Genomic DNA, 21627 nt, shown 5'->3' on the forward strand with positions numbered 1-21627 from the left:
GACACTTAGCAATGGAGAGGGAAGTAGCTCTACAGTTAACAAGGCAAAAAGGACCAGGTTGTAAGCTGCCCCCTCCTTTCCCCTGCAGCACTTCTGATTGTCCACAGAGATCTAATGGGGGAGAGCAACAGGGAATGACAGAGGTCAGCATTGGACCAGGTTGAGATGGAAGATATGGGCGGGATGGTGAGCAGGGAGGCCATTAGCAGATAAATCCATAAAATTAAAAAGAGGGGAGGGGTGTGTGGCCAGCAAGAAAGCATGATGCTGTGGATGGGCTCTTTGGGGGACAGAGTAAGGTACTTTTTTGTGTTTTCTCATCTGTCCACCAAAAACAATGGCTGTCAACTGAGTATAATCCTGAAAAACAGTGGGGATAGACACAGAGTTGTGACAAGGTGATTGTTGACATACTGTGCCGCTGCTAAAGCCCTGCTGCAGCTCCTGATAAAGAGAGCTGCATTGACCTTCAACTGTCACCAACTTCAGTTCTTTTGCAAACAAACAACATGACCCTTGGGCTTCAAACAACTGAATATGGCCTTTAGCTCCTGTTCTCTGGTGTTGGCATAAAGCAGTTCACCTCTTTCTCCCATCAATCCAACCAGTACAGAGCCAGGCTGTTGCTCTGTGCTAAAAACAGCCGTGCCACTCAGGAAGATCAAACTATCCAATGGGTATGCGCTCATGTGCTGTTGCTAGGCCCGCCTCTGTTTCTCTCCGTCTCTCTCTCTACCTCTCCATTCTGCTCTGGAGGACATAACACAGAAAAATGGCCGAATAATAAATTCTAACTCAATAAACTAGGAGACAGCAGCTGCAGTCAGGCAGAAAGCCCCTTGTCTGGGTCTCATTTCTTTCCTGCAGGAAAGCCGAATTTGAAAATCTTCATCACTGCAACCCTTAAACGCAGAAAAGTATCCTCCATAATTTAGTGTTGTTGCTTAATGGTTTTCTAAAATACTATAAAAAATAATAGCCTATTAAATTGTTTTTGTTCTATGCGCAGCGAGAGAGTCAGGAGAAAGGACGATGAGATGTTGAGACAGCCACACCAACAAACTCACATCAATGATGGACTGACTGAGAAAGAGGATGGCAAGATTACGCCTAGAATTACAAGCAAAAAAGCACATCCTGACATTGTTCAGGAATAGATAATCAATCTGTCTGTTGTCAATTAGGGTGAGGCCATACGATGGGTTACATCACAGTCACAGAAAATCATCAATTCTGATTGGCTAGAAGATGTGAATAAATTTAACCACACATGTCAAATGGATATCTGTGACGCAGATGTTGATTTCACTTCTAAATTAATGCGGCAGCAATGAGGCTAATAAAACAGTTACAAAGCTGAACAGAGACAATCAGGCTAATTTTGAATGGATCTGATATGTGTGTGGGTCATTTGGAACAAAGGGAAGAGGTCTGTAATGTTACCCATCATATAATCATATAACACCTACTGTAAGACACTGTTCAATACCATTTCTATCAAAATAACTGTACTGTTGATGCGCATTGTTGTTTTACATCATTGCAGGTAATGCTGCAAATCAATGAGAAGGGCTTCGATCAGGGAATAACAGATTTAGAAATATTTTTAATGAATAATAAACAACGTACGTTAATTGAAGGCACTAAAGGACACAAACCTCAACATCGCAATCCATAATCAAACTGGTGACCTTTGTTTGTCACCCCTATTTTTCTTTCTCATCAATGCACAGTTGTATGATCACATTTTCAGCATTCAGTAGACAGCACTTACATACCAATACGATACAATTACACAGTACTCAAAAATAAATACAGTACGTCATTCCCATCTAGATAATTAAGTGTACGTTTTAAGTAATATACATCATGGGTATGTTATTAAAATCACACGAGGGTCAGTCAGTCAGCCCCCTCCATCCCCACTGAAGTCAGATGTCTGAGACTCCTGACCTTTAATAAAAGAAAAAATAAAACCATAACAACATTTTTTTTAAAAACGCAGAAAAGAGCAACCCCTGAGCTTATGACTGTAAAAAGTATCAAGTGACCATGTTTGCGAGGTTAAATTAATAGACAACACCCTGTGAGAGTCTCACTCTTTGGATAAAGCATTAGGTACATAAAATGAGCCACGTCATCGCAAAGAAATATCATGTCTGCTATAAAACCCAAGAGAAGACACTTGCTTGCTTGTTTTTACCACACACATGTACACTTCAGTAACTTACTTCACCTGTTACTATTACTAAGTTAACATGGACCTCTAAGAACATGTGAGATCATCTGATGAGTGGAGATGGGTGTTGCATTACCTTGAGGGAGTCGAAGCAGGCGATGACTCGGCCGTTCTCCACATGGCAGCTCCGGGAGGGATGGGCAAACTTGCACTCAGCATCGGGTCGTGAGCAGGTACCTCTCTGAAATTCACGACACACTTCAAGGGTCAACCATTTGGTGTCCCGTCCCATGGTCATGTTGACGGCCATTTGAGGTGCTCACAAGCCCTGAGCAGTGGTAGACACAGATGGGCCAAAACTGTGACGTGAAAAAGGGTGACTAATGGCTGTGCCCGGATACAGAGGAAACACACAAAAAAAAATTTCCGTAGGGCAAACGAATGATGTGTCCTTTTGGATGGCGTACGTCAGGGGATGCTTGTTAGTTGCTCCTGGGAAAAAAGGCAGCTGAAGTTTGAGTTGATAACGGGGCTGACTGTGAGCAGAGTCCAGCTCTGCCTCCCAGAAAATAAAAAAAAAGAAAAGAAAAAGCAGACACTACTTGGCCAAAATCACACCAACATGCTTGGATATGTCAGAGCTTCCGTGCCTTCACCTGAATTAACTGACTGCCACTGTAACAGACTGTTTTGTTCATGTTAACATGATCACATCGGGGGCAGAAAACAACTGCAGAGGAACAAAACGCAGAAGCTTAGAGGGATAGTTTCAATGCACAGATGAGACAAGGTGGCTGATCCCTTCAAGATACGTGGAACCTGCAGCTCGACAACAAGGGATGGACGACTCTGTGGCTGGCAGGATAAAATGCAGCTCCCATACAGGCCAAACACGCACTCAGTCCTGTCCTGTCATCCAGCAGTTAGACCATGGAGAAACAGCGACAGACTGCAGACTTGCAGTAGGCACTTTAGAGGCTCACTTCCTCCTCTTACTTCAGTCTCGTTCTCATTCCTCCTGTGGCGTTGTCTGCTCTTCTGATATCATCCTCCTCAGTGACCTCTCACCATGTCCTTGCTTGCTGTTTCGCTGTAAACTGTAAAAATAGAAAGGTAAACATTAATTCAAGGTCTTGACAGGAACTGCAGCCTGTTGAAAAGAAAAACGTCTTGGTGACGAGGACCACGGGGCAGGACGGTGGAAAGGGAAGAGACGGAGACTGAAGTGAGGACAAACAAACAGAGGAGCAACGCATACAGGAGGGAAGCAGCTGTGAACAGGAAAGGGCGCGATATGTCTTGATTAAGTGATACAAGAAAGGGAGAGAGAGAGAGAGAGAGAGAGAGAGAGAGAGAGAGAGAGAGAGAGAGATGGGATGGAAGGAGATTGCAGGCAGGACAGAGACGTCACTTCTACTCCGCTGAGCTCCACAAAGCAGAAGGTAACTGCCTGTGTTGACACACAAAACTGCAGTATAGCATGAGGAGCAGCGTCCTTGACGTCGCCTAGAAGGCTGCACATGTGGTTACCCGGACAATTTCAGACATTTATTAATGTGAAGGGATGAAAATAAAAAATGAAAGGCAGGGCAGAGGGAGAGGGGGGTAGTTCTTCACAACTGCAGCTGCTGTACTAAATGCAGGACTTCAACCAATCAGGTGGACTTTTGCAGTCACGCAGAGCATAACATCAGCCAATGACAGGGGGGTTTCCACAGCAGCTCCTCCCTTCAAAGAGCCTGTCCTTGTCCCTCCCAGAATTTTTTTTACTGGTACAGCAGTCATGGCTTAACCACATGCTAATATTCAAATTGGCAACTCGGAGCCAACCTCAAACAGCTTATTCTTTTTCTGCTCCCAGACACGGAGGAATCATTTCTTTATTTTTCAGACAGTGGAGTACTGCAGTGATGGGAGGTGGATGCATGCAGCCTGCTGTGCAACTCACTCTCAGAGTGACTTGTCTGAACTGAATACAAATTACAATCAGTGAGGGGATAACCACAGAAGAGAAAGTAGAATTTAGCTTCAAGGGGCAAAGCCCAAAACGTTTTGTAATCAGTGAAAAATTACACAAAATCATTTTGGTGGATTTTTACACAAAGTAAATAAACAACAGCAACATGCAAGAGAACAGACCACAAATAATAGGAGGAGGATGAGAGGGGCTGTAGCAGATAGTATCGGCCCCTGCGTGTGATGGTGGCAGACACAGACAGGGGAACCGACGGGGGTAGGGGGGTGAGGGAACGTGTGAGAGAGAGAGAGAGAGAGAGAGAGAGAGAGAGAGAGAGAGAGAGAGAGAGAGAGAGAGAGAGAGAGAGTATGCAGATAGACAACCCACAACACTGCAGTGGAGTGGGAGAAGGAGGGATGAGGGGGAGGTGGGGAACTGATCTGATACACCCACCTTCAAATGCAAGAACAAAGACACATCAAAATAAAGATGCAGACATAAGAGATGAGCAGGTGTATCATTTGCTTTGCCTCCTCCACCATCATGGTGGTCTGTTCCTCCTCCTCCTGCTCCTTCCTTTCTACCTACAGATTGACAGAAACTTTTCTCAGGGGGAGTCAGTCACTGCTCCTGCAGCTTTTCCTGTCCACCATTCAGGCCCACATCGGTGTCACACCCTGATGATGCAGATCATCAACATACGATTAACACCACTCCAACATTCCTCAGCAACAATTCACCAAATGTCACACAGTTGCATTGCGACCATTTTTGGAGCGCTACGCAGCAACATTGGCTCTCCTTCAAAGTCATTCTTGTTTATACTGCACCCTGTACCTTTGTATATACACAGTTATGACCTTTCACTTGCTGATATGCACTACCTTAAATCTGCTTTCCAGGAGTTTCATATGCTCAAGAATTTACGCAGATTGTAAGTAAAGCATTTCCTCGTTAGCTTAGCTTTTGGAATCTATCGAGGTCCATACAGGCAGTTCAAAGCATCATGCCGCGGTGTGATATGCAAAATGACAACTCTTGGGGAACAATTTCATCCCAGAAAACTAAAACTTTGAAACAAGGAGAGAAAAGATCACTATAACTTTACAGATTTTAAAAATGCTGACACATTTTAACCTCTTTGCACTGGCTCCCTTTATGTTTTGCTGATAACTTGCAGATCTGTTTACGAATGAGGCATTTCAAGGTCGCCCTCCCACGTATATCTTCATTTTAGTGCCACACACACCAGCACATACTTTGAGGTTGTTGGACTGATGTCATCAGTCTGTTTCTGGCTGAGATCTAGAGGAAACAACGTGTTTGCAGCCGGGGCCCCGAGGCCGTGGAATAACCTACCTGAGGAAATCACTCTGTCCGAGCCAGTGACCACTTTAAAATTTGTTTTTTAAAAAAACTTTTAGCGAAAAAGTTTTCCTGATTATATCTGAACTTTTTGAACTTCCCTATGTATTTGCATTCCCATTTCTGTACACTTTTTGTTGCTTGTTTGTTTCTTGCCTGCCTTGTGAAGCAAGTGTAATAATATAATAATAAAATAAATTAAATGTATGGATGATTGAGATTGTCTTTCTGTGTTTATTTTATAAAACCATTAAGGCAAGTTTAATAAAACCAACGCGCGTTTTGAAGACATGGCTTTGTCATGCTTATATTTAATCGTGTGTCTGAAAGCTTCAGCAGTAGCAGCTGCCTGGTCGGACCTGCAGCTCTGACCATCTGTCCAAGTTCAGCAGATTGTGTGGGTCGGTGGATTCACAGACGTTTTTGGGTTTTTTTAAGATTGTGAAATTATTGGTTTTAAATGTTCATTTTTAATGTAAGGTCAAGAAATGCCCATTTTTTTAACTCTCCTTTTCCATTCGGTCACCAAATATGCCCATACTGGTGCTGCGATGTCTGGTTTTGCCACCAAATGATTCATGAAGCTCCTCCAACAGGAAAGTACCTCCAGAGAATTAGTGGCACAAAAGGCTAATTTAATTCCCAGTAAAAGAATATGTATGAGAAGATGACATCATTAAGGAAGAGCTGTCAAACAAGAAATAACAGAAAATGAGCTGGACACAGTGAAGTCAATAAGATATTTTCATTTCAATCACCTCTTTATCGTACACTGATAATTCCAATTACTGAAGCAATCGTGATTATTAATGATATGTTCATTGTGAGTTTCAATAATCTTGATCAGGGACATATTGTGATAAGCTGAATTGGGTACCATGAATAAATTTCAGCCACGCGGCCACAAATTTGATTGACTCCACTGCACAAGCACTCCATGGGAAAAATCTGTGCATTGGATTTGACAACAGCAGCATATTCATACTACCGCAAGTGTAAATCTCATTGAACTGCTGTCTTTTCAAAGTCAAACAGACAATTATCATGCATGTCTTTAACTGTCTGCAAAATATTCAGCTGGCATTTCTTTAGTGTTTCATATTGAGTATTTTTTTGAGCCATGAAACTCCTTTCTAAAAAGAAACACACTGCAAGACTAAAATATGCATGAAGCTATACCACAACAGACACAAATATATAAGTAGGCCACAACAATAAACTAAGATCAAGAGATCTGCTCCAGAGACAAGGGCTTAATGCGACATGCTTGATGCTGCATTAATGTGCAGATGGAGTCCACACACCACATGGACTTAAATGGCTTCCATTCGCAACACTGATGAATGGGTTAAAGCCTTTAGGTAAACACAGCGCATACATGATGAGATATATAACTTGTTTGAGCCAAACAAAATATTAAACTGATAGAGAAAAGCAGATGTGGACAGTGCTGGAAGCTGGGCAGACGCTATTGACTGACACCTTAGTGAAGCCAGTGGGGATCTGCCACAAGAACTACATAATTAGATGACAAGAGCCATTTGAAACAGAGGTCCTGGAGACACAGTAGGAATTTCAAAGAGATTAATTATCAAAAAAGCTGATTTTCAATCAATTCAATTAATAGTTTCAACTGAAATACACAGGCTCACCTGAAACTGTTACCACAATTCTAATCCCAAATACTAATAAGAAAACTACAATAAAGAACATGAAATCGGTTAAAAAAAAAAACCTCAGCATTAAAAAATGCCACATCCCTGCTAAGCCTATGTGGGCTTTATGAATATATATGGTGTTATAATAGTCATGCTGCTGCCTGTCCTCCAGGTGTTTGCAGTGAGAAGAGGGACTCCAGCAGTTAGCAGGTGGGGATCATGATATAGGTGAATCAGGATGGGGGGATGTTTAAAGAGGACGGATGGGGGTTGGCTGCCGTTTCCTCCTGCGCATTGCGTTCCTTATCAAACACAGTGCACCAAAGGGCTACCAGCAGCGTAACCTTCACCAGAGCTCTGACGTCTGCAGTTTGGCTGGTGTAGGCTGGCTGCTACCTCAACAGAGAGCCTTGCACCTTATCTGCTCACACTAATAAATAGCCTTTAGCTTTATACCCATACGACTGAGCCTGGCATGCACTCAGTGAAAAGCAAGGTGACACATTAACATTTCTCCTTTCAGTTTTCTCTTTGAAATATTCTTTTGCTGCATCGTGAATATTCTAAGCTCCCTGTCGATTTAATTTCCTGCCAGTGGTGGATTTATGTTGGCAGTTTGGAAATCGTGACACTAATGTACTACTTGGAATGTATAGTCTAATATATAAAATACAGAGAAACTTTAAGTGTACTCAATGCTGAACAGTTTGTATTGGAATAATAAAGAAAAGCTGACTTAAAAGGTTGATTGTAACTCAACTCCAGGAAGAGGTTGAACAGTAAATTGGAAACTGAATTCTTTAGATCAGGTGCATTTGTTCAAAATAATAATGTGATGAGTTTGAGGCTAACGCTACAAAGAGAAAGATCTATCAGTAAGTATGAATTTCTTTGCTGTTTAAAACTTGTATTTGAATCATTTAAAACAATGGAGACACTAAAGAAGTTAAACTGGTTGCTGAAACATAATTTTGTAAGGAAATTCAAATCGCAGTTCAAAGTAAATGCCAGCAAAGAAAAGAGGCAAACTGAACTTTACATACGGAGAACAAAAACACTGGAATCTGCATTACCTCAGCCTCACGTTTTCTGGAATTTGCATATATTTAATGAAAATGAATCCTCAATTATAAAAGGTGAATACTTAGTTGAGGAGTACGTAAATGTGTTATAAAACCAACTCTAATCCCAAACTAAATGATGTCTGTTTTACAGTTCAGTGAACACAAATCTCTTTTGAGAGCAATAACAAGAAGTGCAACAGAGGAAAAATGTCAATGACAAGGTGATTGATTAAAAAGCATATGGTGGAAGATCCATAGATCAGTATGAGAGTGAAAGCATACAGGGTGGAGGGATGGAGCAAAGTAATTAGGTTAAGTATCAGTAATCCTTTCATCTCTCTAAGCACCGCATCCCATTCAAACAAAACATACAACAAGCCTATCCTACCACACAGGAGAAGGTTGAGGATGCACAGCACTGAATATTTGGAATGTACGTAGTTATCCTGTAAATTTAATTGAGAAACCCAGCGTTAGCTCAGGATTGTTCATTTTCCCTGCATAATACTGGAAGTTTACCATTATTGTTGTTGGATTATTAGATTCATCTCCCTACCTACGTATTTGAATAAGCTCGCTTGAAAACGTCAGTGTCACGTTTGAACTCCACCCACTACCTGTCAATCAAGCGCCCAACCAATCACTGCGCCCAACAAATCGCCGTGTATCTGCCAGAAGGAATCACGTGAAAAATATGGCGTAAGGCATCAGGCAGGGAGACTTTTTGTTGCGATTATGCCTTTCGTCCGAAAAGTGAAGTTTTTTGAAAATGACGGGTCTGCGTTGTCGTGTGGACGCTGTAACCGAAACTTTTTCTATCCAGGGGGCGTCTCCCTGCGACAAAAATCGCTGTGACGTTAGTGTGTGTGACCCGTGTCTACATGTACACACAGAATGGACGGAGTTAAAACCGGCTATTTTCTGACTTATAACAGCGCCACGTCGAAGACGTGTTGATAAACGTGCTTGACAGTTGGATATTTGTTCGTGTGTTTCTTTATTCATGAGTCATAAAGTTTATATATTTATTTATTTATTCATCATTCATTCATTCATTCATTCGCGTTCCTTGCTGACGCTAGTTCAGGGTCAGACCAGGACGCGCTGCCTGCCAGTGGGAGAACTCTGATGGATGCGCTTCATTTATAATACCAATACATTTGTTTTCATGTTTGTAATGCAGTCTGATAGTATTGTTTTATCGTGGAATTTCCACGGTTTCCCGCTAGTAGTTAATATAATTGAATCAATAATATATAGTCCATTTTGCATCTTTTTTTTCCCCCTTGTTATTATTGCTACTCTTTTGATGAATGGTTGTTTTTACAACATGTTGGATGGAACGTCTCAGGGTGTGAGCCCTGACTGTCCCTGAGGTGAAACAAAAACAGGTTATGAAAACAGGAAATGTGAGCGTTAAACCATTGGAGTTTGTCAGTTTATCATGTTGACATTAAGTCAAGAGAGAAACTAGCTAGACTGGTGCAGAATCTCCAGACTAAAGGGAATGTGGGCTTGTCTAGGCTGGCTGTATCGTTACACACATGAGTCGTGATGACGATGATGACGATGATGATGATGATGATGATGATGATGATGATGATGATGATGATAAAGCCTTCACTGGCACTATGAAGAAAAAGTCCTATAGTGAGCTGGTGACAGCATGTGTGTCATGGTGATCTGAGCTCCGACTACTAGACGTAAACAACGACAAGCTTCAGAATGCCTGCATGCAGACAGGCAGCAAAAACCCTGCATGCAGCCAGAAAACCAGGAAGCAAACTCCAGGTGCTTCCATTCCAGCAGCTCATGGAACACAGAACAGTGACGTGACAAAACCGCCCATACATAAATGTGCGCTCTCCCGTGTCTGCCATGACAATAAACAGGATTGGAACACTCATTTTGCAATGACTTCCAGATTCCAAAAGCCTTCCAAGACTAAAATATAAACGCTGTTTACAAAAGTCGTTCATGTGTAATGTGTAACACCGCAATAAATAATGACAAACCAGCTTCAGGCGCAACAGGCATTTACATGAGCCCAACCTGATTTAACACAAAACTAGCATTAATATTGCTGCGTCAGACGAGCTCTTACCTGTTTATTGTCCAGATTCAAATCTCTTCCCCTCAATGAACGCTGAATAAAATGTTTATTGGTGGTAATTTTCCGCCAAGTCGCGTTTTGAAGGCGATTTAAAAGAATAATAAGCTTTAATTGGAGGTGGAGGACAATGAGAAAACATCGCGTTATTGCTAGCTAGACAGATGAAGCGCGGCGGAGTGACATGCAGAAATGTTGGCTGTGACCGGAACGCAGTCGAATCACTGATTGGAAAAGAAAAATCCGAGGGACGGTAGATCTCTGAGGGAGGAGTTGTGAGGGAGGCAGAGTGTTTCTAAAATCATTGGCACAATCCAAAGTCGAGTAAAAAAAAAAAAAACCTCCGCAGAGTCATAACTGTGCTCCCGGATAGTAAAGATGATCTTAAATTAGGTATGTACAGAATTACAAGGCGCCACTGTTATTACTGAACATCAATTGTGCCTCAGGATGACAGTAAGTATACCTCCGCCAAAGCCCTTATGACTGACATGACATGACCCCTGTAATAACGGTGTAACAGAGATTACCTTTACTCCAATATACCTCACGCCAAATTATTAAAAAAAATTGTTGTTTGTTTTGTTTCTGGTTTTTTTTTTTTTTTTCGTAATTAGATTGGTTACCTGCAAAACATTTTTCTCTATACTGGCTCATCAGGATTTTTTTTTTTTTTTTTGAAGATTTGACTTCTTATCAGATATATCTTTATCTTTAATCTTAATATTTACATAAAGTGACTGAACATGCCCCCTGGAGTCATGTTACCATCAAACATGCATACATTCCACTCTGTGAATTTTAAACTTTTAACGTGGATCCATGATGATGTGATTATGATCCAGTTCTGATTGCACGGTGGTGGAACATCATGACTTCTTCATACCTGTGTGTTTTTATTTTTACTTGACAGTTAAGTCGTCTTGGGTCAAGATCCACAAAACTAAGACCATTAATGATTTATTGCAGAAAATCAAACAGATTGACAAAAACAAGCAAACAGTAAAACAATGACTTGTTTTTTAATATGTAAATATGTATACAGTATTAGATTTGTTTCACTTATATTGATATAGCAGCCCTAATATTAAAAATAAAAGCACCTCATTGGCATCTTTCAGTATATTTTATATTTTATGAGAAGTCACTGTTTTGTGGAATTAAAGCAGAGGGAATACTCAGGTTGGGTAAATGTCAGTAGTATGGATCCCGAGCAGTGAATGGAGTTAACTGTATGTCACTATGTGCTTCTCTTGAGGGACACAGACTGAATACTAACGTATAGTAATGGCTTTTTATGAAGATGCATGTTATGTTTCTATAAAGTAGGTACTTGTTATGCTTTGTGTTGTGAAAATCTGAACCATTTCATTGTTCAAATCCTATAAAACTACATTGGAGGAAAAAAACTGACGTGAAGCACACCGGTGTCTGTCTGAAGTTCATCAAGGTTACTTTTTTGCCCCCTGCTGGCACTTCAGAGGATTGCAAGTTCAACGCATAAACTAGCAGTGTTTAATGTACATGAGACAAAAATACATTTGATAGGAGTATATCTCAATAGTACAATAATGGACCGATGGTTAATTGAATATGAAATGTTTTTAAAAAGAAATTACATTTTGGACACATTCATTCAGTTTACAACATAAGTAGTTAATGATTCATGTTGAGGTATGTACGAACATTTCAGTTCTATTTCAGAAACTTACAAGACATAAAATCAGTACATTTTAAAATATACACATTTCAGACAATACAACTATTTGGCAAACATATAATCTGTAAATATCAAAAAGTAGTGAATAAAAGAATTTTTTTTAAAAACCCATCACCCATTCCCAGCTACATCTCAAAAGTTCAAGTGTGTTTAAAAGCCAAGAGAACCATCTCAGAGCTTTACAGAATCACAGAAAGGTAAAGGATTGCTGTACCTACCTAGAATCTTTCTGTCAAAGGAAATGTATCCATTATGAAATCAGTCAGTCAATGATCAGCATCAAGATAATCAATGAATAAAAGTTCTAACAATTCATGGTGAGAAAAAAAGAAAAATAGTGGAAGGCATGTCTTAAAAATAACTTCTCTCAATTAACGCACAAGGCAGAAATTGGTATGCTGGCTATTAAGACACCCTACTTTTTGTTCCAGTCACTACCACTGTTCCACATTGTCCAAGTAATCCTCCATAGTGCCGCTTTCATCCATATCCCACCAGTTTGGGAGCAGCATCTCAGGCCCCTCGTCGTCTCTGTCAGCCTTCCTCCTCTGCTGCTGCTCGCTTATCACCAAGTCTCTGTCAGGCTGACGAGTTGTTTCTGTGGGCTTCAGTTTACCCCCTTGCTTTGTTATGAGCATTCCACGGTGCCGCCTCCTCTCCTGCTGCCGCCTCTCCCTGGCCTGCCTGCGCTCCTGCTGCCTTGCCACCTGGAAACGCTGCAGGAAAAGGTCACGGCCATACTCATACAGTTCTACATCCCATCGGTTTAGCTGGAGGATTTTGTGCTGCGTCTCGGTAAGTACCTCCACACTGGAGGCCCGTGTGCCATTGATCTGCGTAAAGGGTTTGATGAACTCCAAGTTAAAGGTACGCTCAAAGAGGTACTGGGTCTTACGTTGGTATTCAGTCAGCCCAAAGAAGGCCATTCCACACAAGTTACGTTTAGCGCTCTCCAGGAGAACTGCCCAACGCTCGTCCTCACTCATGGCAGACACGTTGTAGCAGCCAACCAGGCTGAGATCCGCCAGCATGCGGGTCTGCCGGTTGTTGGCCAGGTTGTAGGGGCAGTCCATGAACTCCTGCAGAGAGCATCCTGACCAGTCGTCTCCTGAGTAGCAGCTTGGCAGCTCAGACAGAGTTGGCGAACGTCCATCACACACGTGTAAGGAGGCTTTCCATGTAGCACCACGCTGCACATGACGCCACTCGCTCAGATAGCGGGACACTGGGTCTCTTAGGATGGTGATATAATAAAAGTTCTTACTGGAAAAAAAAGGAAAAAAAAGGGAATTAGGTTTATAATAAGAGCATGACATAGCCTAAAGATGTCATTGATTTTCTTTGCGTAGTTTATAAATGCCATTATAACTCTTTGCCCATTTGCTGAATAAAATATTAATGAAAATGTAATATATTAATCAGACATTAGGAAGAATATAGTTGATTGCATTTGATAAACTAAAATAATTATCAAGAACTAATAAGGAGCTAAAACCAATCTGATATTAAGGTAAACAGTGTTGTTGTTGTTTTAAATCCTCGTTAACATCAGTATTGCATCGTGATGCGTTCACGTCCCGCACCAACCTGGGCACGTTCTCTGGAGCCTCTCGTGAGTCCATGAGTGACGGGACGCAGCTGGTCAGCTCCGTCCAGTCGGCGTGAAGCCCGCAGCTCCAGCCCGTGGAGAAGCGGGAGAACAGCCAGGTTTCTTTCTTCCCTGGCCTGTAACAGGTACATTTCTTTTGACCTGCATGGCACTCGCACGGCCTCTCCAGCTGAATATTTCGCACCAGGTGTCGCCCAAACGTCGTACCTCCCGTTTTTTGAATGTGTAGAAAAACTATAACATCATCTCCTTTGATGTTGAAGTCTACCACACGGTTTAATTCTGCATTTGTGAAGTTGAAGCGAGGGACAAAGCGGACCAGAGCGCCATCTTCTGCACTGTACGGATCCCTTTGCTGCCCGTCTCGTAGGTCACTAGACTTGCTCTGGGAACCAGTTGCACCGTCGTCCATAAACCAGTATCCCATATGGTGTAGTATCTGGCACTCAGAACCGCTTGGACACACATACTGGATCATAATGACGCCAAACAGCAACACCATCAGCAAGACGATCAGAAAGCGGTGGTGGCTGCTGCTGGACTTCTCATCCATCTTCCCGGGAAAGGCAGAAACGCATCCCTCAGATGGTCCGGACCGGGCCGCGGCTGGGACACCTCCGTGGAATGATGCGTTTAAGGCCACCGCATGAAGCTAAAACAATAACAAGACTAATGGTTGCCTGCTAACGGGACCTAGCCAGATTATCTCAGAAAAAAAACGGTTAAAGTCTTATAATCGTTGCGTTATTGTATATAAATGCATATATTGGATATCATTTTAAATTTTGTAGTCGTTTTGCCGATAGTATGAGTTGAACGAAGCGATAATAACTGTCAAAGAAAGATCCATATGTCTCACACTATTGTCGATTCTTGACCTTTCTTCCCATCAGCCTCTGCGCTGAATGGGGGCGTGGTTGTTACGTCAGTGCGTATAACGTACCAAACATGCTAAGAGTTACGTAAGTCAATGGAAGGTGTCGGTCCTTACGTGCCGAAATAGCTCAGTTGGGAGAGCGTTAGACTGAAGATCTAAAGGTCCCTGGTTCGATCCCGGGTTTCGGCATTTTGTTGCAGCAGATTTTCAAAGGGGGCTGTTAGGGTTTTGCTCTGAACAAAATCCTCTTCGGTTCTTGAGCTCGGTTGAGAGGTGTATCTCCAATGATCGGTCAAACTGTATTACAAACAAGGTTTACTGAAGACGTTCAGCTGTTTACAAGTTGGTCAGGATACAGCGCTGGGCTCTCTGAACAGACGCAACAACAAACCTCTGGAGAAGAGCCCCGAATGTTCATTTACCGTGTGTTTTATAGTGGATAGACTGTTCTTCAATACTGAGTTCACCAGCCACCTGACTAAGCCTCACATATATCAGATAAAGTAATCTATGTAATCTATAAAGTAAAGTAATCTATATCCTGTTTTCTATAATCTATATATAAAGTAATCTATATCCTGTTTATATATATAAAAATATATCCTATAATCTATATCCTATAATCCTATATCCTATATCCTATAATCTATATATAAAGTATATATAAAAAGTATAATCTATATAATATATAATATATATTATATAGTATAATCTATATAATATATATTTATATATATATAAAGTATATATATAAAGTATTATCCTATATCCTATAATCTATATATAAAGTATATCTATATCCTATAATATATAATCTATATATAAAGTAATCTATATCCTGTTTGATAAAGTAATCTATATCCTGAGCAGTGGATATATGCAATTTCCTCCGGGATTAATAAAGTATCTATCTATCTATCTATCTATCTATCAATTTTATCTTTCATAAACTGCTGAAATCAAAAGGTCACAGTACCAAGTACCAACCATGCAAAGCCTCCCATTTTTGCCTTCTTTACTGTTCAAATACTATTGCTCCACGTGGTTATCATGACATGTTAATGCAAAACTTTCATATTTATAAGTAAATTTAGTTTGCCTGTTTTATGATTGCTCAGTACATTCCTTTATTGAATTTTAGAATAGCCAGTGTCATATTATTATTCATAATATGTAATTCAAATTCAGGAGAAAACAAAACTCACCATAAACTTGTGGCTCATTCTACTGTTCTGACAATCTTGGTCAGAATAAAACCCTCATGTTAAAATCCGGGAAAAGTTTGAGAGGGGCGTGTTCATCAGAGAAGAAGTGAAGAAGCATGTAGACCCAAAATATAAACCCCAGAGCTGATTAATACATTCAAACCATGAAGACCCCCTCGTCTTCTGGATTTTAGTCATAGTTTTCATTGAAAGATATGTAAATGAAATTAAAGTTTCTTTGTGTTACACCATAACAGTGTACTAAACGTGCTTTGAGCGATGTTTCATTGTCTACATGACAGTTAATTTTAGAAGACAAGTATTGGACAGCAGAAATGCACATTCAGCATCAAGGAACAAGAAGGGCATTGAAAACTCAATAGAGTGCATAAGTTGCTATGACTACTCTATAAAGCATGCTGTGATGTGAGAAATGATGACCCATTCAGCTTTATGTCCAGCAATACCCCTGAGAATCTAGATCACAATTAACACCACAGTGCTGCCAAGAGGAAAATGATTCTTTCCTCAGCATCACTGATTAATGATTATCAATCAGATCGACCAGACAATCAGTCTGTCTGCAGGGTATTTAAGACCTTTTACATGCATAGGCCATGTAGCAGAAAATAGCCCTCCTGGGCGTTGGTTTGCAGCCATCACAGAGGCTACGTCACTGCAAGGGAGGCGTTGTGATCGTTTATTTAAAACAGCATATCACTCTTCTCAGCTGTTGGCGGACCTTCTTGGTTACAACAGAGATGGTTAGGACACGTCCAGAGGAGAGATAGTGAATATATTGGTAAAAGGATGCTGAGTTTTGAACTGCCAGGCATTAGGCTTAGAGGAAGACCAAAGAGGAGCTTTATGGATGTAGTGAGAGGACATGAAGGTAGTTGGTGTGAGAGAAGAGGATGCAGAAGACAATGTTAGATGGAGGACACTGATTCGCTGTGGCGACCCCTGAAGGGAAAAGAACGAAAGGAGTTGAAGAAGATAATAAACAAATGCAATACTTCAACAAAGACAATAAAATATTACTACAACAATATAAAACAACATACAATAATACTTAAAATGATGAAGAGGAAAAATAAAACAATGTAAAATTAAAATCAAATTACGAAAAAAACTTTTTTTGTGGTTCTTACAGTTTGCGACAGAGTGAGACCTCTATCTGCTTCGCCTCTTCTCTGTTGTGTAACGACTGTGTCTAGGGCCCCGCCCTATTGTCTTTCACCACACTCCTCCACGGTGAGCCGTTACTAAGGCAACAGACGGAGATGCGCTGACACTTTTCAATATTTTTTCTTCAAAACTGTCACCTCGGCGGTTCGTGTGTGTGTGTTTTGCTCTCTGGCTGACAACATGGAGCTGGACCGTCGGCTGCTGCTCGCCCACTGCGCGGCTCACGCCCTTTCCATCCTGGGAGGCTTGCTGGTGGTCATCCCCATGGCTCTCAACGGCTCCGCGTTCAAAGGGCGCTGCGCGCTGTTCTCCACCGGCTACTGGAGGACGGAGGACGGCGTGGAGCTGACGGGGCAGCCCGGGGGCGTCTCTCACCTGGTGCTGCAGCAGTGGGGGCCGCTGGCGGCCTGTCAGGCCGTCACGTTTGTCGGCATCTTCACCGTGCTGTACGGGGCGGCGCAGGGCTGGAGGGGCCTCGTCTATCTGCACGGACGTCATGACGAGTGAGTCCACCGTCAGGCGGTGACCTACTTCTGTCTCCACTCATGCTGTAGCGGTAATAACGAGTACCGCAGCAGGCCGGGTGGGAATATTCTGCGGTGAATACCTCTAAGTATATTTACTCAACTGCTTTTGTGCATGATTTAGATGCACAAAAGCAGTTGTGCATCTAAATCATGCACAAATGCTTTTGATTAGTAGATAGATATTACAGATGTTAATCTCCACCTTGATGCATCAATGATTATAATACAGTCAGATATAATACATGCAAAACAAATCAAAACTCGCTTAAAGTTGATTGATTGATTTTTAATTTTTTGAGCAATCAAGCAAACTTCTCTTTGATGAGAAAGATGTCACAGTCACCATGGTGAGGTAAGGTGTGTGTAACGCACCATGGTGACTGTAAGGTGTGTTTCTGCTCAGCACCCTGTTCTCCTCCTTCCTGACGCTGGTGCTGAGTGTGTGTATGCTCTTCCTGTCTGGAGGGGCGGGTGTCATCCTGTCTCTGGGTCTGGTCTCCTGGTGTGACACCATCACTGACGACAGCACAAAGCCATTCAGGTACAGTCTGATGACAAGCCTGTATGATGTCATAGTGGAACATCCTGTGGATAGACGTATCATCAATCCGTTTGACACGGAATCAAACGCTGGTTTTCATTTGGTGGTGTGTTCTTCTGCTCAGCTGTGCAGAGTCCCAGTCTGTTCCCTTTTACCTGGACGTGGACACGTCTTCCTTCTACACGGAGCTCAACCTAGCACAGGTTGGAATTCCACTTCCTCACTATTGCTTGAGAATTTCTTTACAGTGTATGCAAAAATGTCTAAGAAGTTAATACTTACAGAATCATACATCAAACATTTGTGGAAGGAATCAACACATATAATGATACTCACTGCAGCATCGATACATTTGTTGTCTACATTCAACCCATTGCTGCAGAGCCGTGGGCAGCTATTGATAGCCCTGGGTTCAAATGTAGGTGAAGTATCATGTACAGAGTTCCTTCAGCATGGCTCACATATTTGTCGTTTCTGTATTTAGTAACTCTTTAAAACTTCAGCGCCCAACGTGGGGCTCGAACCCATGACCCTGAGATTAAGAGTCTCATGCTGTACCGACTGAGCTAGCCGGACCGTCAGCATGCTAGTTCAACTGTTTCAACTTGACAAAATGTGTTGACTAAAATGTAAAAGTGGAAATTATTAGTTCATGTTTTCTGCAGAGAAGAGTAATCTCAACAGTAGCGTGGAGTAAGAACTGACAGTTGTTTTAAGATAAAAAAGACCCAAATGTTTTCACACGTCGCAGTGACGTTACTGATATGTAGCCATTTCTATCAATACAAACATGCCTGGTTCCAGTACACTCGGCCAGATAAAGAGGTTTTAAAGGCAAACTGACTTTTCCAACACATAAGTCACAAAAAATGAAAACTCTACGTGCCTCTGTTTGAGATCAAGCAGCAAAAATGCTGAAGCACTATGTGTTCTTTTGCCTTTACTGACATTAAATTTCCTTTGATGTGATTATTGCACTTAAGCACATTGCCATTCCATTCCAAGATGGGACGACTTCAGCTGAGGTTAATTACCATGAATTCAATAACAGCCTATGTAAAACAGTTCTATGCAGCCAGTTTGTGAGTGAAAACATGCATCATTACGTAACATGACTGTCAGTGAGAGGACTGATGGTGTGGATTCACAGGGACCAACAGAGGAGAGACACACAACTGAAAGGGGAGGGAGGCAGGGGGCCGAACCAACCGTGGTAGGAAAAGGAGGATTTGATTTTAATTTTCTAGTGAAGGTGTATCTGTAGATGACAAACGTAGAGAATTGGTCGTAACAGATCCACCTCAACGTAACTCATCAACCTGGAAACGGTTTCACAGCTGTCAAAGAAATATATGCTAATAATCAGAGTGATGAACTAAGTCTGTTCCACAGCAAGATTCCTCAAAAACCACTGAATCGGCTTCAGTTACTGTGATGCTAATGGTGTAATGCACTATTCGACTTATACAGTTACTCACGAGTGTAACTGATTACTTTCTACATCCCCAGGCGTCTCTCTGGTGCGTCACTGTGCTGTGGTTGGCTCAGTCCATCCTGGCTTTCCTGCGTCTCTACCATTCTCACAGCCAGCAAATCAGTGGACCGTGTCGCCCCCGAGAGAAGGAACTGCTGCTGGGACACAGTCCGTCTGAGGGCGGCTCCCCCATACCTCCTGCAGTAACACCTACCCTCTTAGTTTAACGGGGAGTTTGTGATTTATGATGATACATAAATTGTTGTCTCAGCTTTGTTTTGATGTTTATACTTTCCAATGTGCAGTCAGCACTAAATGAATAGTTTAAAACATGCTTATATTTAGATGTAAGTCATCATGCAATACAATAGAACATGACCAGTTGTAAATATTTCATCCATGCAAAGGCCAAAGATGTTTATCATCTCATTAAGAAACAGTGATTATATTATGTAGTTGTATTCCAGAAAGCTCCAACAAGGTAATTTTAAAGTTTAAAATGTGAAATAAGTCTCAATTTGTGAGAACCAAAGAATTTTGTTGCTCTTTAAAAGAAAACTTGTGCCAATTATTCACTGTTAGATTTCTAAAATCCAAAATATTGTTTGCCAGTAATCCGGCAATATGATGCAAGATTTCACAGAAGACAAAAACAACATGAACAGTTAGGTAAATATTCTCTCCTTTAACAACCACTCTGTAGAGACATAAAGAGTATCATAAACAGACATTAATTTTTTCTACAGTATTTTGCATATATTTAATTTTGGCGATTGTTTACATTTTAAATGGAGCTCGACACTTTGCGTAGATGTGTCGTCATCAGGGAGAAATTTTTTTTACTGATTGTTCTGCGTGTAGCACTGAGGTGCGTTCTTCTGAGCATGTTGTGACTCTGTGACTGGGCCTGATTGTACAGCAAATAGGCTCACTGTTTGAGCAAGCCCAGAATGTTCTGTAGTGTTACAGAAATCACTACGTCCTCTCTCTCTTCTCGTGACGATTGTTATAATGATGCTGTTTGTGTGGACGTGGCCGCACAGGGTGTTAGTGAAACAGTCAAATTCCGTCATATGATACCTGTTAGTCTGTGCAGGACGAATAGATCTGTGGTGGTATTTATGTAGAGATAGATTTGTGCTGCACCTGGACTGATCAATAAAGACGTAAGACGTTTCTAGCTTTGATGAGTTTTTGAAACGAATGATTCAAAGTTGTTTCGAAACTTATTTTCTGTGATCATTGATTCACGTGGTTATAATGACACACAGACAGCGGAGAATGAAATCTGAAATAGAGAGAGAGAGATGAGACAGTCATATGAACTGAAATTAATTCTTCCATATTTCATCTTCTTTTTTTGTATTGTGACTTGATATGTTCCAGATGTTTACCTCTTTTATCTGTTTGTTCACACTGATGGTGTTGTGTTGTTCTTTTTTCTGGTTAGTTGAATAAGAGACTGTCTTCTGAAAGATCGTCATCTCAACTAATATGTATTAAAACGTACACAAACAATCTGACTCATTGATTTTTTGATGCTTCCTCATTCCACTGGAAAAAAGCATACAACATAAACAGTAGATCAACTACAATAACTTGGAAGTTCATACATAGCTATAAATATATTAATTTGATCGATATATGTAATTAATAGCATCACAAAGTTAAAAATGTACCACAAAAAATTGAGACCATAATAATAGAGAAAATCTGAATGAAGCATCCAAAAAGGAAAACATATTTAACACTTAGAAAACACATGTGTACATGTACAGGTATGTAATCCACATCAGTTGTAGTAACAATCTTAACCACGTGTTACTAGTATAATCCCATGCTGAGATGATGAGCAGACTGTTGGTGAATTTTTTTAAATCAAATTTTAATTAACTGATGTCAATTTTTCATTTTATTTGTTATCAAATCACATTTTATTTATTCAATGCTGCATGAGAAAGTGATGGCAGGATTTAACCTCCGGTAGGCTGAAGGTTCGAGTACTGTATACTGTACTTTCCCCCTCCCACCAGGCACTGCCTGTGTGAAATATGGACACACTGCAAGTGTGTACAAAATTAAACACAGGTGTGAAAATATGCATAATGGTGGTGACAGTACAAATTACTGTTGCAACTGTTCTGTTTAGTAAC

At 41.1% G+C, this 21627-nt stretch overlaps 3 protein-coding genes and 1 non-coding gene across 6 annotated transcripts in view; 2 read left to right on the forward strand and 2 right to left on the reverse strand.

The window, feature by feature from the left end:
- The window catches only part of mbnl3 (muscleblind-like splicing regulator 3), a 28864-nt gene extending 18331 nt beyond the window's left edge, over nucleotides 1-10533 (reverse strand). The window contains exons 1-3 of one of the 2 annotated variants that reach the window (XM_068325687.1): nucleotides 10328-10533; nucleotides 9768-9852; nucleotides 2316-3276 (exon numbers count right to left, since the gene is read on the reverse strand). In XM_068325687.1, coding sequence (XP_068181788.1) covers nucleotides 2316-2489 — 174 coding nt within the window. In that variant the 5' untranslated portion in view covers nucleotides 2490-3276; nucleotides 9768-9852; nucleotides 10328-10533. The remainder of the gene's footprint in view (nucleotides 1-2315; nucleotides 3277-9767; nucleotides 9853-10327) is intronic. The other variant, XM_068325686.1, reaches the window with a different exon arrangement.
- Nucleotides 10534-10547: 14 nt separating this feature from the next.
- On the reverse strand, nucleotides 10548-14891 carry hs6st2 (heparan sulfate 6-O-sulfotransferase 2). The gene is made up of 2 exons (XM_068325685.1): nucleotides 13641-14891; nucleotides 10548-13316 (listed from the first exon to the last, which is right to left on the reverse strand). Exons 1-2 carry the CDS (start codon nucleotides 14213-14215, stop codon nucleotides 12488-12490), a joined length of 1404 nt encoding a protein of 467 aa, XP_068181786.1. The 5' UTR covers nucleotides 14216-14891; the 3' UTR covers nucleotides 10548-12487.
- On the forward strand, nucleotides 14656-14728 carry trnaf-gaa (transfer RNA phenylalanine (anticodon GAA)). Its single transcript has one exon. It is a non-coding gene; the product is annotated as a tRNA-Phe (tRNA).
- A 2083-nt stretch (nucleotides 14892-16974) lies between the features above and the next one.
- On the forward strand, nucleotides 16975-20978 carry zgc:153018 (Transmembrane protein 179-like). Of its 2 annotated transcripts, XM_068325830.1 has the most exons (4): nucleotides 16979-17435; nucleotides 17863-18000; nucleotides 18125-18203; nucleotides 19510-20978. In XM_068325830.1, exons 1-4 carry the CDS (start codon nucleotides 17113-17115, stop codon nucleotides 19699-19701), a joined length of 732 nt encoding a protein of 243 aa, XP_068181931.1. In that variant the 5' UTR covers nucleotides 16979-17112; the 3' UTR covers nucleotides 19702-20978. The 2 variants fall into 2 exon arrangements, with proteins under 2 accessions (XP_068181930.1, XP_068181931.1); XM_068325829.1 differs by having other exon boundaries at nucleotides 16975-17435; nucleotides 17863-18203.
- Nucleotides 20979-21627: the final 649 nt, after the last annotated feature.

The sequence above is a fragment of the Antennarius striatus genome, chromosome 10 (genome assembly GCF_040054535.1).
Source record: "Antennarius striatus isolate MH-2024 chromosome 10, ASM4005453v1, whole genome shotgun sequence".
Taxonomy (NCBI): Eukaryota; Metazoa; Chordata; class Actinopteri; order Lophiiformes; family Antennariidae; genus Antennarius; species Antennarius striatus.